The 19,838-nt window shown below is 35.0% G+C and overlaps 2 protein-coding genes across 2 annotated transcripts; one reads left to right on the top strand and one right to left on the bottom strand.

Annotated features, from left to right (window-relative positions):
• Positions 1–9,593: 9,593 nt before the first annotated feature.
• Positions 9,594–13,905, top strand: LOC121466492 (olfactory receptor 5D18-like). The gene is made up of 2 exons (XM_041680227.1): positions 9,594–10,520; positions 13,879–13,905. Exons 1-2 carry the CDS (start codon positions 9,594–9,596, stop codon positions 13,903–13,905), a joined length of 954 nt encoding a protein of 317 aa, XP_041536161.1.
• Positions 13,906–15,040: 1,135 nt separating this feature from the next.
• On the bottom strand, positions 15,041–16,006 carry LOC121466405 (olfactory receptor 5D18-like). Its single transcript, XM_041680101.1, has one exon. The coding sequence runs from the start codon at positions 16,004–16,006 to the stop codon at positions 15,041–15,043; it is 966 nt and encodes a 321-aa protein (XP_041536035.1).
• Between the last annotated feature and the right edge of the window lie 3,832 nt (positions 16,007–19,838).

Genomic DNA, 19,838 nt, shown 5'->3' with positions numbered 1-19,838 from the left:
AATCCCCGCCCCCCTTCTTCCTGCTTATGGATCAGATGTGAGCTGTCAGCTTCTTCTCTGTATTAGACCTGTCTTTCTGCTCTCAGGTTTCCCACTATGATGGTCATGAAGTCTGAACATCTAGAAGTTTGAAACCCCAATAAACATTTCTTTTGTAAGTTACTGTGGTCATAGTTTTTATCATTGAAATAAGACAACAGCCTTAGGTGAAATGGTAAAGAAATCAATATTTTTATTCATTCTAGCAGTGAGATAACAAGATTCATTATTTCCATTAGACTATTTGAACTCATTTTGCACTTCTTACATTGAAAAGACTTAATCCTAGGAATTAATCCCAGAGCCAAAGTAACAAATTTATAGGCACATATATATTAACACAATGTGTAACAGCAACCAGGTAGATGGAATCCAAAAAATAAATGAGTAAAATTTGTTCACAAGGAGTAATGAAATATGAAAATATTTAAATACTGGTTTTGTATTCCTAGATGCATTTAAAACATACTCATTTTATTATTTTCATTTGTGTGTATGAATGTTTTTCTTTTTGTGTGCCATCTTTATTCTTGGTGCTCAAGGAAGTTTATCGAGATTATATATAATTGTAAACACCCATGAGAGTTGTGGGACTTTAATCCAGGTCCTAGGGAAAACAATTGCTCTTCACCATTGATCATTTCTCAAGGAGATGTTGATGTGGGAGTGATTTCTTTCTAATCTGTTGCTTTCATTTGGTTAATTAATAAAGAAACTACGTTGGCCCATTTGATAGGCCAACCCCTAGGTAGGCAGAGAAAACAGAACAGAATGCTGGGAGAAAGAAGCTGAGTCAGGGAGTCGCCATGATTCTCCCACTCTAGAGTTAAGATCTTCCCTGGTAAGCCACCTCGTGGGCTACACAGATTATTAGAAATGGGTTAGATCAATATGTAAGAGCTAGCCAATAAGAGGCTTGAACTAATGGGCCAGGCAGTGTTTAAAAGAATACAGTTTCTGTGTAATTATTTCAGATAAAGCTAACCACCACTCCATCAACAAGATGTAAGTTGTATTCTTAAATAAGTAAAGACAAGATTTGAAATAGAGTTTTCAGAATTAACAAATAAGTTACATACTAGAAATTATAATTCAAAAAGCAAGAAAGGAAATAGAATAGCATTTCATAAAATATATTAATAAATGTATAACTATAGGCCAGAGTTTCAAGAATAAGAGAGAAGAGTTAGATCTAAAAATTTGGAGAATTTAAGCACAAATAATTTAATCTCAAACTTGATTTAGAAATTTCCTTGAAAAAAAAATGGTTCCAATAATAAGTATCAATGAAAAAGTAAAAATAAATGTCGTTAACCTCAAATATCTATAAAAGACTAAGGTTGGAAGTCTTTTTCTCGCACCCCAGCCAGCTCCCAAATAAACGGCATGGATGCTTATTATTATGAGAGTTAGACCAATAGTTTAGGCCTATTTCTAACTAGCTCTTTAAATTAACTCGTTTTTATTAAGTTGCTGTCTTCCTCATTGCTCTATTGTTGGGACTATTTGGAATCCTGACCTTCAGCTGCTCTTCTCTGCTAAAACCTTCTGATTAGAGTTACTTAAAGCTGTGCCTTGCCTTGAGGATGAGAGGATAAGGTTTTCACCTGTGGGCCCACTTGAGTGTTGAATATACAAGCCTCCATGGTGCTATTCAATAGGGAGCTTCTTACCAGTGACTAGAGGTCTGTGTCTCTGTCTCTCTGTCTGTCTGTCTCTGTGTGTTTCAACCTCCAGCAGCTTGCTTGAAGCTCACGAACTGGATGGTAGCGCATAGAGCGCAGACAGGCATTGTGCGCTGCAATCTATTATCTTTATTCTGTACTTCCTCTGTGTCCTGATATCTCTGCAAGACTCCTTCTTCTTCCCAGTAGTCTCGCTGATCTGAATATTCTGCCTAGCTATTGGCTGCTTAGTATTTTTTTTTTATTAAACCAATCAGAGACACAATTCTTCACATGAACAATAAGATTATTCCACAACAGACCAATGATTTCCTCTGAAACAGAATCAAAGTCCTTGGGATAATGACTGCTATTCAAGTCTAGACGATTAAAGATAAAAAATAATCTTGAGTTTTTTAACAACAAACAGCTAGTGTCATAATATCAGAGAGATAAAAGTGTCATTTTAAATGATTTTACTTAGTTTATAGATAGAAATTTATACAAAAAATGAATATTCACTGTAGATGATTTAAAGGCACAATAAGTTCAATCCTATTTTAAATGAAAATGGTAAATAAAGGCATAAACACATAAATCTTTGGTTACTATTAAATGTTTCTGCATGCTGATCATTGTTATGAAAATAAAGAATGTGAATATTTATATTTCCTCCTTCTTTTGGTTTTTTGAGACACGGTTTCTCTGCATTTTGGAACTTGTCCTAGAACTAGCTCTTGTAGACAAGACTAGCCTTGAAATCTTGAAATTAAGATATCTGACTGCCTGTGTCTCCCAAGTGCTGTCATTTAAGATGTGTGCCACCACCTCCTAGCTTATATTTTTCCTTTTTAATTGATCTCAAGATCTCATAATAGTGAATGAAAAGAGGAAGTTCAGAAGCAGTGAGTACAAATAGTAGAACCAAATTAGAAAGATTAAATTTGAATTTCAAATAATATTTCTATGTGTATTTAAATCATTTGATAATAGATTGATGGATCAATTGAAAATAAAATAATCTATCCTGACAATACCTGAATCAGCAGATAAGAATGGATCATGAAATATTAACTTCCATGTACCTTCAGAAGGTGATGACTGATAAAGAAAATTGTAAAGAACTCTTGAAAAACACAAATTTAGAAATTAACTCAAAATAAAAAATAGGAATCTGGGAGATAAATTAAAAAATTTAAATATAAATTAGATATTTAAAAAAAACTAAGAATGATGCTTTTATAAGATACAAATTTTTTTTTTTTTTTGGTTTTTCGAGACAGGGTTTCTTTGTGGCTTTGGAGCCTGTCCTGGAACTAGCTCTGTAGACCAGGCTGGTCTCGAACTCACAGAGATCCACCTGCCTCTGCCTCCCGAGTGCTAGGATTAAAGGCGTGCGCACCACCGCCTGGCAATTTATGTCAAAAGTGTTCATGTAATTTTTATTTTAAAAGTGTTTACATTTTTAGGCAAGTGGTAGTGGTGCATACATCTAGTCTCAGCACTCCAGAGGCAGAGGAAGGCAGATCTCAGAGTTCAAGGCCAGTCTTGTCTACCAAGTGAGTTTCAGGACTACACTGAGAAACCCTATCTTGAATTAAAAAAAAATGTTTATACTTTTTATGAACTAATAATTCTAGAAAATTAACTGTAGTGAGCCAGACAGGATCGCCATTACAAGATGGCGCTGACATCCTGTCTTGTTGGAAATAAACAACTTCATATTTGGCTATGCCTTTGAGAGCTACGTGTCCCCCGTTTCCCCAAATTCGCGGTGGATGAGGATCTTTGAGCCTATCCCGATGCGGTCTGGTGTCAGCTGTTGGTGGCAGCCAATCACAGGGCAACCCGTGTGCCAATTCCCTATTTAAGCAGCTGCCTAAGTGCCCTTCACCCCTTCGCTTCATACTGTCTCTCCCCTTAGCTCCCTGCCCCTTCGCTCCCTGCGCCTGCTCTTCCTACCCTTCCCTTCCTGCCCCTCGTTTCCTGCCCCTTTTGTTTCATGCTCCCCATCAATCAAGGGCACTCCAGTAAAGCGTGATCTGAGTGGAATCCTGATGTGGTGGTTGTTCTTTCTCGCTGGTCGAGAGGTCTGCCACAATTAACAAAAGGATTGACCAAAAAAAGGAACTATAAAAACACAATAGTGTTTTGATGACTCAAATTAATGGGAACAGAAATCAGGAACTAGTACTTATGAGTGCTCTGAAATTTCCAAACAAAGTGAAATCTTGATATTCATGTTTGGTTGAAAAATACACTGAAAAGTGAAAACACTAGTGTCTGAGAATAAGTCATATGCTCATTTGTTTTAAAGCTGACTGCCTTGAATGTATTATCAAAGGTGCTTTTAATGTAACACTTAAGGAAATTCAGATATTTATTAACATTAAGATTTTTTTCTGATTTTTGTCATGACAGATTTATTTTCTGTAAATCTGAGTGTATTGACAAGTAAATTCTTTTTTATGATTTATTGATTTTATAGGATAAGTATGTTTTTGCCTGTATGCTAGTATCTTCATCATGTGTGTCCCTGGTGTTTTGAGCAGTCAGAAGAAGACACTGGATCCTCTGGTACTGGGGTAACAGACAGTAGTGAGCTGCCCTATAGGTGCTGCAAAGAGAACACAAGTTTGTTGGAAGAGCACTAAGCACTCTTAACGCTAAACCATCTAACTTTTATCTTTAGTTACTAAAGAAATTGTGGTAATAAGAAAGCTTTTAGCAAAAAAGGAGAAATGTGACAGGGTAAAATGGGGAAGATATGACCAAAACTCAATATGTAAAAGTATGAAATTGTCAATAAATAAAGAGTTAAAACAAATTGACGATAACTTTAAAAATATTGTTTCATAATTTTATTATATTAAATAATACCAATTTATGACTACCATAAAAACTGATTTAAAATCTATATAAATGCATTCAGGTATATTTTCATCATTTACTTTAATCATAATGTCATTTATAATATTCTTGTATTAGCCTTGCAAAGACCACTAGAAAGTACATAATGTACTCACATAGTTCAAAGTTTCTAGCCTTTGTAGCCGGTAAGCTTTGTAATAATATATTTGATCTCTGTAAATTTGTGGATGTAGAAAATATGTTTGAATATTATCTGTTCTCTACTACTTTTAATTCCTATAGTACTTACCAAAATATTTCCATCATATTTTCATATCTTTGAAAATATTATTAAAGCTCACTGAGTTAAATTAGTATTAACATAGGATAAAAGGCATGGGGCTCATTGACCAAGCAATAAAATATATACCAGGGGCAAATTCTGAACCTAAAAGTGATTTTCTTTGATTTTACTGTTATTACTGCATGTTATCTGAGCAAGTATAAGAGCAAAACAAATTATATGTATAAACATTATGAAGATAGTTTGACATCATTGACTATTTACTGTAATCATAGACTCTCACAAGGTCCAATGATCTAAACAAAACTTTTGGGAAGTTTTATAGTACTGATCATGCAGACAGACCTGGATTAATATTCACTGTGAAATAAGTGGTTAGTCCCATAGCCATCCTACCTCTATTGCACGAGTGAGCACACGTTCCTGGCAGATCAGTATGGTAGTGTGCAGTGTATATTGCTGTATTGGACCACTGGCATCTTTTCTTCCTTGGTAGCCCTGGAGCACCTTCCAGCATTATGAAATTGTTTGAGAAGAAATGTGCTTGTACATTGCAAAAATAAAACAAGACAAAATTTCTGCAACACTTTTATAGTTATTTGAATAAATCATTTCTTACTGCATAAATGTACTATACTGTGGCCTTGTCTGACTTCCCTTCTTAAAATAACATCTCTAGTAACAGTCTTTGCAGCATTCTCAGAATACAATTCCACATTTACTTTTAAAAATCATCTTTCATATGCAGAATGAATCAACAGATTTTTTTCCTCCCTGTGTCCTATTAAATATAGTATAGGGCCCATGATAACCTGCCATGAATGATCGTGTAATAAATGAATGAATGCATGAGTACTTATGTATCTTCCTGTTGCATTTAACTCCTTTTCCTGAATTTCTCCATCAGGAGAAAATGCTTTGTAACTTCTATAATTCTAAGTATTGATTCATATAGTACGCTATAATTAATGATGATCCTCATATGAGTAGAAAAACCAGATACTTGAATGTTTCTGTAATAGTTCATTTTCAATAGTATATTATATATGTGTATACATATTACATATATATGTATATGTGCAAACATATACATATATTTAGAGATACATATAATAGCAGTTATATATGTTTGCTTAATTGAAAAGTGATGTGGGATTCCTCTCTGTTTGCTGTGAATTCCATTGGTTAAGAAAGAATGTTCTTTGGACCTATTGCAGCACAGAATAGAGGAAGGTGGGATTTACAAGCAGAGATAGGAAAAGAGAGTAGATGTAGTCAGGAAACAAACAAGCAACCTCTGCCAACCAAAAAGCATGATAAACTTAGATAAAACCTTCTTTACACTTTTCTAAAGAGAGTGATTGAATGTTGGTATATATTTGTAAATAGTTTCAACATGGTATACTTCATTCTTTAAAACCCCGTGACTTGACTACAGAAAGAAAATTAGTAGTGTAGAGTAATTTTGTTTACTTTGGAATGAATACTTTTCATTTTTCTTTTAATTGGCATGTGAAAGATTGATATTTAATTGCCATTTCATGAAGAAACATTTAAAATTGGTTTTGGTAGATTTTCTTCTCTCTGAATAATTGTTAAATTTTATTTTATTCGAGTAACATGTAAAGTTGTTTTCAAATTCAATAAATTTTTATGGAGGAAATTTTATGGTATTGATAAATGAAATAATAAAATTCATGCTATTGTGTACATTTTATTTTTTCAAGAAGAAGCAAACTCAACGATAAGTACAAGGCAAATAAATTTAAAACTAAATGTTTCAAATATATTCAGTAATGTCTACAATATGTAGAGCAAACCCTTGAGCTTGAGAGATTTCTCAAAAATAAGCTGGATTCTTAGTAGTGAAACATGAAAGCCCATATCCCCAAAATGCTCATTTTGTAAGAAACAAAATGGCTTAAGATTAACTAGATGGCCCAGTAGAGTCATCGACTGAGGAAAGAAGCATCTACTATGAAGAAAACAAGGAATGTTTTTTTCTTTATTTGGTATTATATTTAATAAAGTATTTTTTCATCTTTCATGAAACATAATGACGTGAGAGCAGAATATTCATATATCTCAGATATTGTCAGTATCCTATGGAGAGAGAACATCATGCCTGGCAAAAAGATTAAATTACTATGCAATAATATTGATTTCTACAGTATATTATATCTCACAGTACTAGAACACTGAGGAGGTCATTCTTTGGCTATGGAATAACATGAGCTACTTACATGTTTGTAATATACATATATATAATATATGTACATATACTAATCATATTACATTATACTCATGAGCTGTCATTAGTTATGATCTAAATTGCTTCAACAATTATGTCAGACTGAAGTGATTAATTTTAATTGCTTGTTTTATGATCTTAAGAGGATGTAGCAATAGTCTCTAAAGGTTCCTGTCTCTAAGGTTGTAACAATAAATACAAGAATCCAACTGCCACTCTCAAAAAGGAGAGTGTTTTTTTGTTCTTAGCAAGTTAGCTTCTAAATTCTAGATATTAATATTAAAGTGAACTCAGAATTCATGAGTAGAATATTCTTTAAAGCCTTATGAGTGAGCCAGAGTCACAGGGTACACTCTTTCTGTGAAACTTGGCTTTAGGTGCCCTGGTCTAGGTAAGTACCTTAAGAATCTTGTTAAATTTGGTGCATTGGGTAGGAGAAAGATCAGGTGTATGAACCTGAAATTCTCATTTTTATAAGATCTTGAATATAAATCGAGGATGAGTACTCAGACATTTATGTGATGTAAAATAAACATTGTCAGCTAATCAAAACAATAAAAAGGAGATTAAGATTATAAAGAATAAAATTAATATAACAAAGAAGAGTTTATTATCTTTTTTCAAAAGATAAAAATCCTTACCAAATATTTAATAAATTAAATAATAATAAAGATATAACAGCCATCACATAAATAAACAGAAAATGTGAGTTCCTTTGAAAAACTCCTGCAAGACATTACAAACATTTAATAAATAATTAATCCTTAATTCCATATCTTTTCCCTCTTATCCTCCAGATCTAAACCACAATCCCAGAGAATTTACACAACAATAAGGACACTAGGAGACATTTACACAGATCTAATCTACATGGGAAGTAGAAAAAGACAAGATCTCCTGAGTAAAATGGGAGCATGAGGACCTTGGGGGAGGGTTGAAAGGAGGAGGAGAGAGGCAGGGACAAAAGCAGAGAAAAATTTAGAGCTCAATAAAAATAAATTAAAAAAATAAAATTCTATCATTTTTCATAAATACTCTGAATTTATTTGCAATATGAGCAGGACTTTTGCTTCATCTTATAAAAATATTTTTTAAATTTCAATTCCTACTTTTAATTTGAGTATTATACATCAAGCCAAGTGTTACCTAAATTTTATCTTGATTTTTTTATATTTAATTAAAAATAGATTCCTTTTTTTCTCATATAGTATGTCTTGGTTTTGGTTTTTCCTCCCTCTACAAGTCTTAGATTCTTTACTCTCTTCTCCCCCAATCTATATATGCTTCCTTTCTGTCTCTTAATTAAATTAAATACATAAAAAGGCCTTTGAAAAATATAATATTCATTATAAAAGTTCTAGAGAGTTTGGGAATACAAAGAACATACATCAACATAAAAAAAAAGCAGTTTACATTAAGTCCATAGCTAACATCAACTTAAATGGAGAGTAACTATAAGCAACTCCGCTAATATCAGGAACAAAAGAAGACTGTCTACTCTCTCCATGCCTACTCAGTATAGCAAACTGTGTTAGCTAGAGAAATTTAAAAAAAAAAAAAAAAAAAAAAACTGAGGAAGATCAAGAGGATTCAGATAGGAAAGGAAGAAGTCAAAATATCTTCATTTGCAAATGCTATGATAACATGTATAAGTGATCCAAAAGTTTTCACAGGGAAACTCCTATAGCTGATACAAACTTTCAGCAAATTCAATATATACAAAATTAATTCACAAAAATCAGTAGCTCTTCTATATACAAATAAGAAAATTCGATTCCCTTTGAGTGAGAGAAACTGTGCCAAATTACTGAGAAATAAACAGGCAATAGTTCATGGTGAGAAATCAGAACTGTTTATACTTCAAATATTGTAGCACAGAATGCATAACTTGATTCCTTTACATATTCCTGGCTCTTTCTTACCGATAAAGTAGTCATGATGTTATTTTTGGCTTATATTCTGTGAACCTAAACAATCCAATACCACTGAAAGTTGTATGTAAATATTTTATTTGAAATAGCGTCAAGTGCATCCACACGCATCTTGCAATTTATATCTCAAGAATTTTTTTTAAATATTTATTTATTATTTATTATGTATACAATAGTCTATCTGTGTGTATGCTGAAGGCCAGAAGAGGGCACCAGACCTTATTGCAGATGGTTGTGAGCCACCATGTGGTTGCTGGGAATTGAACTCAGGACCTTTGGAAGAGCAGGCAATGCTCTTAACCACTGAGCCATCTCTCAATAATTTTTTTTATTTGAGAGGCTATGATTTTATTCAATAACTTATTTTAATATTAACTTTGTTTACAACAGTTATGATATTTTAATAATATGCACCAGCTTTATTATATGTACAATAACTTTGTAAGATACTATGTGCTATTCTCCAAGTTTTGTGAAGAGTGTGAAACAAGCTGGCTATATCTTCACGTTCTGTTTTTACTTCTAGGTATTCTAGATTCTTACAAAAGGAAGCTATGTCTCTGTCAGATGGAAATAACAGCGGGGCCATTTTCACCCTCTTGGGCTTCTCAGATTACCCAGAATTGAAAGTCCCTCTCTTCTTGATATTTCTTACTATCTACAGCATCACGGTGGTAGGCAACATCGGCATGATCCTCATCATCAGAATTAACCCCAAACTGCACACCCCCATGTACTTCTTCCTCAGCCACCTCTCCTTTGTGGATTTCTGCTATTCCTCCATTGTTGCTCCAAAGATGCTGGTAAATCTAGTTATAATAGACAGAACCATAACATTTATAGGATGTTTGGTGCAATTCTTTTTTTTCTGTACTTTTGTGGTAACTGAATCTTTCTTATTAGGAGTGATGGCTTATGACAGGTTTGTGGCCATCTGTAACCCTCTACTCTATACAGTAGCCATGTCTCAGAGGCTCTGTGCCTTGCTGGTGTTAGGATCCTATGCTTGGGGTATAGTATGTTCTTTGATACTTACCTGTTCTGCTCTGAATTTATCTTTTCGTGGTTTCAACATGATCAACCACTTCTTCTGTGAGTTCTCCTCTCTCCTTTCACTTTCATGTTCTGACACATCTATCAGTCAATTGTTGCTTTTCATTTTTGCCACTTTTAATGAGATCAGCACACTCCTTATCATTCTCTTGTCCTATGTGCTCATTGTTGTTACCATTCTGAAGATGAATTCAGCCAGCGGACGGCGCAAAGCCTTCTCCACTTGTGCTTCCCATCTGACAGCCATAACCATCTTTCATGGCACAATCCTATTCCTGTATTGTGTGCCCAACTCCAAGAACTCGAGGCACACTGTCAAAGTGGCCTCTGTATTTTACACAGTGGTGATCCCTATGCTGAATCCTTTAATCTACAGTCTGAGAAATAAGGATGTCAAGGACACAGTAAGAAAAATAATAGACACTAAAGTCTTTTCTTCTTGAACACATTACACAAGTGCGTCCTTTATGTAAAGTGTGTCTATAAAGGTTGACTAAATACTTTCTATTAAAAGTAATATAGTTAATATTGTAGATTTTAGCAAATTGAGTTTTATTCCGGAAGAATAAATTTAACTTTTGTGCTTTATTTTATGAAAAATAAAAGCAGTCGATATCCTTTTATTATAAATAGGTCAAATATGTTATTTAATAACATACTTGGTTAAGAATTTTTTATTTCTTGATTGTTGTTAGCTCATTCAGTATATGAAGACAAATAATTATAAAATATTACAGATCTCAAAAGAGCTAGAAGAATGATACCTAATACACTCACACTGAAGTAACAGTAGAAGTTTCAGGTAATTATATATTATTTGTCCAACATTTATATGAACTTATAGGAGATACCTTATAATCTGTACAAAAGTATGGATCAAAAATTAAACGTAATTTTAAAAGACTTTATCTATTTATTTCATTCATGATGTAAAAATATCAATCACTCTTTAAAAATATTGTCATTTCTTCACTGAGAATTTCATAGAAGTATGTGGTGTATTTTTATCATATCCAGTCCCCAAGACCCTACCTCTTTCTCCTCCTAAGGTACACCAAAATATCACCCTCACATCTTCATGTTCCCTCTTCCTTTTGTGAAGACCACTGATCCCTGTTAGTTCTCTTATATTACCATGAATGAATGACATCTAACTGGAGCAAGAGCAATGTACTAGGAATCATTAATGTCTCTGCTTCTCTCAGGAGTCATTAACCTCCAATAGCTTGTCAACTAAGAAATTTCCTACATTCCTACCACATCCATTTCTAAATGTTAATTATTTTGATCTTGTGTGAGATTTATGATAATGATTACAGTTAATGTGAGTGCAAAAGCACAAAGTCCCTGTCATATTGGGAATAATTCATATAACATTGCTTGTATATTAAAGAAAATATTCCAAAGAACAACTCCTAGAATGGGATAATATTGTCTAGAAGTTTATTCTGCTTTTAAATATCCCTTCCAGAATGGAGGAGGAGATTCATAAAACTCAAATAGTAAATGAAATGTCATGTATCTCTGAAGCAGAGACTTGGAAGGTTCTAGGAGACCCCTTCAAGCTTTATAGAGGAAAGTAAACAGTTGCTGGACATAAAACTCTGAAAAAAAATGACAGTAAATTCTTGAAACTGTACAGTCAGTTACCTGCTAGTTATAGAGAGTGCTAGGGTAGCAGATTTCATGAGTCCTCACCTGCACTGGCTTGAGCTTTTCAGTTATGAAGCTACTTATGAGTCATCTTTCTTGTAAGCAATTCTTCAACTTTGCTTATCGACTCAGTATAAATTTATTGATGCTTCTAGTTTGACTTGGGTGTATTGGTTGCTTTAGTTCTATAGTGGGTTTCCTTTCTGGACTGAATTACCTGGGTATGTACTGTGTCCCTAGAAAAAGTCTGTCACACCAAGGAGACTATCTTAAGCAGGGTTTCTATTGCTGTAAAAGGACACCATGGCCACAGCAATATTTACAAAGAAAAGTATTTAATTGGAATGTCTTGCTTATAGTACAGAGGTTAAGTCCATTATCATAATAGTGAAATATGGCAGTATGAAGGCCCAGATGGTGCTGTGGAATAAACAGAAAGAGTTCTCCATCTTTCAAAAGGAAGGACATCAATTGTGGCACTGGAAGTAGCTTGAGCATAGGAGAACTCACATCCTACCACCACAGTGACTCACCTATTCCAACAAGGCCACACCTACTCCATCAAGCCATACTTCCTAATTGTACCACTCCTATGAGTTTATGGGGACCAATAACATTCAAACTACTCCAGAGACCATTTGTAAACTAAGCTTAGAACAAAAGGATTATATCTACTAAGTATAGTGAACTTCAAAATCTCACCAACTAAACAAAAACAAATCAATTGACACCAAATGAAGAAGGAAGGGGGGGCATAGATAGAATAATGCCTTCATATATACACCTAAGCCATCACCATGGCCCTGAGACCCCAGGAAATTGGGCACACTTTGATTAAGAAATGTGCGATGGAGTGATGAGAAAGATGGCATATGTCCTGGACAGAAGGGAGATAAAGGGAAGCAGAGCCGTTCCTACTCTGTGCAAAAAGGTGGAACTGGAGACACAAAGGTGGTGAGGAAAAGGCCCATATGAGGAGCTGGTGCACCCAGCTGAGGCAATGATGAGGTCCTGGCTCCCACTACTGATGAAAGCTATGTCTGAGTCTCTGGACCTACTACAGCAGTGGTCTGTGTAGACAACATATGCCCGTGTTACCACCGAAAGCCATGCAGATGTCCATGACCTGGGCTGCTGTTTGAAATCATGTGGATGTTCAAGGTCTCCATTGAGCTGGTTTCTCCCGTCACCAATAGCTGTGCAGCAGTATATGCAGTGAACTGAGTTTGAGTTAGTTGGACCTATGCCTTGCCAGGGCGGCTATTGTCTAGCCACTGCAGAGCTGTGAAAATGGTGGCATGGAGGAGAGTGGCTCTTGGTAGACTGAGAAGAGGAGAGGCTTGGCAGAGACCCAGGCTGACCAATTACACTGACACCTAGGCCCACGCCAACATCTACCCCATTTGTGATGTACTGAAGGACATGAAGGATATGGTCCTACAGATCCACAGGCACAGGATCTCCATGACTTGGGGCAATAGCAGGATATCAAAGAGGAGCTTCAGTGTAAGTTCAATACTGATGTGGTAGCAGAAGCTAGGGACCTTGAACAAAACTAAGGACTCATTGCAATGAACATTTGCAAATAAACTGGGACAAAGGGTATCCTGTGTGACACACGGAAGCTTCCAATGTCATTACAATTAAAGAATAAAGATGGAGAGGTGGGAAAGACAGAGGAGAAGAGTGGTAGGAGTATGGAAGAATTGGATATGTGACAACTGTGGCTATTATTAGACAGGTTATAATTAATAGAGGAACACGTCATTTCCCGGAGGAGTCAGTGACATTATTTTATTTTAATTTGTTATTTTCTTTTGAGAGGAGGTTACAAGCATGATATTACAGCAACCAATGTTGCTTACTTTAAATCTGCAACAAAAAAAAATGTGCCTGTTAGCAGGTCATTGGTGAGGAGGGATTGATAGGACCATACCATACCTTGCTGAACTGTTGGTTATTGGTGGATTGTAGAGAAGAGATAATCGTTGTCTTTATTTGAGTGTTCCAATGTGATCCCACCAATCTCTTGTGATATTCAGAAACATGCGGTTATACATAGGTACTTGGTTGAACTCAGTGGATCACAAGACAAAATCCAAAGATAAAAATTTTTGGAGATAAAAATTTCAGAAAAGTACTCTCCTGAATTATTGGTGATATGAGTTCTTGGGAAGGGGCCAGTAATGGCTTAAAATGTGTTCCTAATGCTGATCCACTATGTTCTAATTGACAGTTTCAAACCCATTTCTGGTTGACATAAGTGTATTACAAAGCAAATAGGTTTTTACACATTGTTCTCATGCAAATTCATATATAGATCATATCACATATATACAAAACACACAGAAAGTAATACTTCAACACAATAATATGTTCATTGAATGCCTTGGCACAGGATTGTGTTTGTAGTTCTTAGTTATATTCATCCGATTTCTAGAATAAATTATAATCTTAATATGATAGATTTACAAAATGCCACTCTTTCTTTTCATTGTGGCCAAATTAAAACAAGCAAACATACAAACAGAAAACCCAACAGCAATAAAAAAGACCAAGCTTCTTTAAAATGCTTTATTTTTTGTTCTTAGGTGGATATGCTATTTTCAGGGGGTGTTTTCTACGTGCCATGGTCCCACGTGGAAGTCAGAGGACAGTTCAGTAAAGCTAATTTTCTGCCTTCATATTTCCTTTGGGTCAGGAGATCAAACTCAGATAATCAGGATTACATTGCAAACATTTAACCCACTGAACCATCTCAGAAGCATTTTGTTTTCTTTTTCTTTGTAAAATTATAATAAAATAAAACTTTAAAATTCCCATATGCGTTTTCTATTTCCTTTTTTTTTTCAAAATTGCTTGGGTACATTCCGTTTTCATTCTTATATACTGGCCATCTACATCAAAAACTAATAATATTATTATTATTACATATTATTACATAATATTATATTATGCCTTATCATAGTGGATAAATCTACTTTTTCATCACACATGTTCTTTGAAAATCTCAAATAAATGGTGTCATATAGAACGAGATATGGAAAGTATATTACATAAGTTGCTTTCATGATATATGTCTTTAATCTTTAAAATGTGATTATAAATTATAGTGCTATTTCAGTTTGGGGGTGGAATATTAATGAGTAGTAGATTCTCTGCTTTATTTCCGAAAAGTAAATGCAGAGAAAAGGGAATTCTATTTTTAAAATTCCCATTTCTTTTTAGTTTAAGTTATTAATTTCAGTGTGATATTACACTTAAAGTTTCTAAAACTGCTTTACTAATTCCAGCATCAAAGTTCTCGAGAAGATGAATTGAGGAAAATTATCAATTTAACCATCATTACTTTTCTAATTGTATCCTTCACATCTTTATTCCTCAGGCTGTAAATCAAGGGGTTGAGCATGGGGATCACCAGTGTATAAAACAAAGAGGCCACTTTGAATGTGAGCTTTGAGTTCTCTGATTTGGGCACAGAGTACAGAAAGAGGATCGTGCCATAGAAGATGGTGATGGTTGTCAGGTGGGAAGCACAGGTAGAGAAGGCTCTGCGGCGTCCACTGGATGAGTGCATCTTGAATATGGTGACAAGGATGAAGACATAGGACAGGAGGATGATGAGGAAACTGCTGACAGCATTCACAGTGGAGAGTGAGAACAGGAGGATTTGGTTAACGTGAATGTCTGAGCATGAGAGGGCTATAAGTGAGGAGAACTCACAGAAGAAATGATCGATTGTGTTGACACCAACAAAGGATAATTGGACAGCAGAGCATGTCATCGTCAAGGAGCATGTCAGTCCCCATGCATATGATGCCCCTACCAGACTGATGCAGAGTTTCTGGGTCATGGTTACTGTGTAGAGCAGTGGACTACAGATGGCTACAAAGCGATCATAGGCCATAACCACTAATAAGATGGATTCAGTTACAACAAAGATAGCAAAGAAAAAGTATTGCACTATGCATTCTAAAAATGAAATGATTCTGTCTTTTGCAACAAGGTTCACCAGCATTTTGGGAGCAATGACAGAGGAATAGCAGAAATCCACAAAGGAGAGGTGGCTGAGGAAGAAGTACATGGGGGTGTGCAGTTTGGGGTTAATTCTGATGATGAGGATCATGCCGATGTTGCCTACCACCGTGATGCTGTAGATGCTGAGAAATACCAAGAACAGTAAGAGTTTCAGTTCCGGATAATCTGAGAAGCCCAAGAGGGAGAATATGGCCCCACTGTTATTTCCATATGTCAATGACATGGTTTCTCTTCTGTAGAATATAGAATTTACCCAAAAATAAAAATAAAATAGAGAATGAGGGAGCAGGGTAGGTTTTTATGTCTATACAGCTGCAATACGTTATAGTTCTTGGATTAAAAAGCAAGTTACTCTTTGAACAGCTCAATTTTGAGCTGCTCAGAAAACGAAAGGGCACACATTTTATCCCAAAGGGCACACATAAAATCCCAAATTATTTGTTCAGCTTCTTAAAGGCAATACAATTACTAAGTTAAATTGTATGCCAGGATGTAAGTTTTAGTACTTGTTGTTGCAATAACAGAGAATTGTTTTACCTTTACTTCTAGTTAATATATACCTATTACAGTAGCCTCTCATTTTCATTATATATATTCATAAACTATTAGCCTGTATAACACAAATTTTTGTAACCCTCTATACAATGATAATAATCTCAAATGTTTAAACATAATTTATGTCATATAATAATATATTTAATATGCATATATATGAAATACTATGTACATTTCTGTCATTCTGTATTGGATCTGAAAATGATTGTGTATCTTACCCTGGGAAACTATTTTCTAAAATCAGCCTTAATAATTTTTACAGGGAATATATATTTATTATTCTCTTTCTCTATCACATAAAGAATAGAAACATAGAATAGAATATAAGGATATCAAGCTTTATGGAATGGGAGAGACAGAGAGAAGTCTGCAGAGTACTTTACTAGTCAACATGTGGCCTTTTAGTTTATTTCAAAAAATGAAGTTAAAACAGCTGTACATAGTAATAAGAGTTTGTAGCCCCTGTACTGGGGAGATGGACCTGTGTACATATGTGTGACTAGCTTGCTAGTCATTCTAGATTTTTGATTTTGCAAACCAAGGTAGATGGTGTCTGCAGAACATTTCTGAGGTCATCCTGTGACTCTACACATATGTGCACATATGTGTATGTGTGTGAGAGTTTGAGAGAGAGAAATGACAAAGAAGACAGAAAGGTGGAAACACACACACAGAGACATACACACACATATTCACACATTCACACACATATTTCTGTTCAAGATGTACTCCATTGATGTGAAAATACAGACAAATCTATATACCTCTATCTACTGTACTCATGTGTAGATTCAAAGATGTTCATTCATTTAGCAAGCATTATATCCCTATTTGTATTTCTTGTCAAAATATTAACTTGTTTTAAAACAATCATACTTTCCTTGTGGATAAAGAAGACTTTAAACTATCAGGCATAATGAGAATAGCATAGTTAAAACTAGGATATACTGGAATACAGTATCAAGATAAGACATTGAGTTAAGATATAAGTGGATCTCTCACCTGTAGATATATATTGTATTTAAATATAAGAATATTTCATCTTGGTTGATGATGGCATACATAAAAATGACTTGTCATCATATCAAGTTATTTTTCTGATGAAAATTAATATCTACCTTTTTTTTCAGCCTTAAAGCAAATCTTTTGCAGGTCAAGGTGGATCTCTGTGAGTGTGAATGACAAACACATTCTTGTATTTATTGTTTCACCCTTTGAGACACAAACCCTGGAGACTAAACGTTGCTGATCTTTAATGGCAATTAAAATTAATTACTTTTACCGGATGTAATAGTTTTAAGATGACAGATATTTTAATTGAGTCATAAATTACATGTTTTATGAAGCATTGTATGGTATGCAGTGTTCATACATAGCATACAATGAAAGGCAGAATAACTGGTAATTATAAAAAATGTGCACATTATCTTTTTAACACTGAGAACATACTAGAGGCTCTGCAGGAGTTACTGACTATAGTTATCAGCTGATGTTGCCCATACTTACCCTACTCTGCTACTCATGGTTAATAGTTAAATCTCTTATGTAATTCCAAATATAGCCTGTGTTCACAAAACATTCTTTCTCCAAACTTTCTTCCCTCAGCCTGAACAAGCTTTATTTACATGTAGCCTTTTCCTTAAGTGCCCATGTTTTCACAGTAAGGTCTTCCATTCTAATCACAATTTTTAAAACAATAGACATTTTACAAATAAATGATAATTATATAAATATGCATATTTTTAAAATCTATTTATCTGTCATGTGCTCCATGTTTTTGCAAATCATGCATTTATATAACACATAGCTGAATTCAGATTTGTGTTTTCAAATACCACTTTAAGTCTCTTTGTCTCTATAAAAGCTATGTACACACATTATAGAGAAGAGGGAGACAGAGAAGTCTGTGGAGTACTTTACTAGGGAACCCAAGGACCTGAGGTTTATTCCAATAACTGAAGTTAAAACAGCTGTAAAAGATTATGAGCTAATAGCTGCTGTACTGTCTGAGTTACCTCACTCAGGATAGTGTTTTCTATTTCCATCCATTTGCATGCAAAATTTAAGGTGCCATTGTTTTTTTACTGCTGAGTAGTACTCTAATATGTATATATTCCACACTTTCTTCATCTATTCTTCTATTGAAGGGGATCTAGGCATGGGACTTCCTAATTGTCCTGATGAGGCACGTTTTCTGCAGAAACTGGAAATGACTGAACCATGTTTGCCATGGTGGCCTGTGAGCCCCACCTCTCACATTTCCTGTCTATATCAGGTTGCCTTGTCTATCTCTTGTAGACCTGTATTCATTTGTTCAATGTCTGCCTTTTCCAAATCTTCTACATAAACCTGAAGGCTGAGTCCTCCTATTTCTGTTATTTCTAGAAGATGCATTATTATTATTTCTGAAAATCCGTTGTCTACAATTCCTTTTCATATGACCCATTTTGCCACAATTAAAACATTTGGTATTCTGGTGTCTCCTTTTACCATTGGAAATTGCTTCTTCTACCCATGCTTCAGTGCCATAATCAAATGTATCAACATTCAGTGTATGCAAGACCCATTCTTCCAAGGGCGCTGATCTGAGCTTTAAAGGCCCCCAAATCCTTTTGCATTCCACATTTGCATTTTCATAAGGCAAAGACTCAATCATTATACGTCTTGCTTCTGGGTCAGATATCCCTATTTGTACAGCCTTAGTTAGTCTTTGTAATAAGTCACTAAAGGGTTCTCTCTGACCATGTTTAACTCTGACAAATGATTCCATTCTCTGTCCTGGGTCTTGTACCCTGTCCCAAGCCCTTAAGGCTGCTGTAGTAGACATGGAGAGTGTGTTTTCATCCAAATTAGCTTGTTCCTGAGAGTCGGAAAAGAGCCCTTCACCTAGAATTTTGTCTAGGGAAATGTCAATTCCCTTCGCTTTTTCCTGCTGTTCTAAAAGTCTAGCCTCTTGCCTGAATAAGCATTTCCATTTCAATTGTGGTCCACTCTCAAGTACCACAGAGCTCACCTGGAGCCAGTCCGAGGGGGTTGCTCTGCTTGTCGTGGCCCAAGATTTTAGCATCTCTTTAACAAAAGAGGAATGCATCCCAAAAGTCATGAGAGCCTGTTTAATTTCTTTGAGATCATTCATATGAACAGGCTCCCATGTATCTTCCTTTATGAACCTAGGGTTTCTGGAACCAATCACCTTCTCTGTTGTTATTACTGGAAAGGCAGGTAGAGCTGTAGGTAGGGCTTTGTGGAAATTGTCCCGGAGAGATTTACCCACAGATGTAGTTAAAATTTGCCTTTCTACCCTTTGCTCTTCTTCATCAGAATTTAGAAATTCCTCAATCTTTTCAATTCTATTCACCATTGCCTTCTGCAATGTCTGAATCTCCTGTCCAGAATTATGTTCCAAAGCCTTCATTGAGGATTCTAAAGTATGAAGTTTGTCCATTAGAGATAACATCTCATCTTTGGACATAATTTTTATGGCATCAACCGTGCCTTCT

The sequence above is a fragment of the Microtus oregoni genome, unplaced genomic scaffold (assembly GCF_018167655.1).
Source record: "Microtus oregoni isolate MIOR12 unplaced genomic scaffold, Mior012 000033F_ref0000390, whole genome shotgun sequence".
NCBI classification, from domain to species: domain Eukaryota; kingdom Metazoa; phylum Chordata; class Mammalia; order Rodentia; family Cricetidae; genus Microtus; species Microtus oregoni.
The sequence above is the reverse complement of the archived record's forward strand: the minus strand, read 5'-3'. Positions and strand labels throughout refer to the sequence as shown.

Coding starts and splice junctions, on each gene's coding strand:
- LOC121466492 (XM_041680227.1), top strand. CDS start 9,594: ATGTCTCTGTCAGATGGAAATAACAGCGGGGCCATTTTCACCCTCTTG. Junction 10,521..13,878: donor GAAAAATAATAGACACTAAA/GTCTTTTCTTCT, acceptor TAAAAATTTCAG/AAAAGTACTCTCCTGAATTA.
- LOC121466405 (XM_041680101.1), bottom strand. CDS start 16,006: ATGTCATTGACATATGGAAATAACAGTGGGGCCATATTCTCCCTCTTG.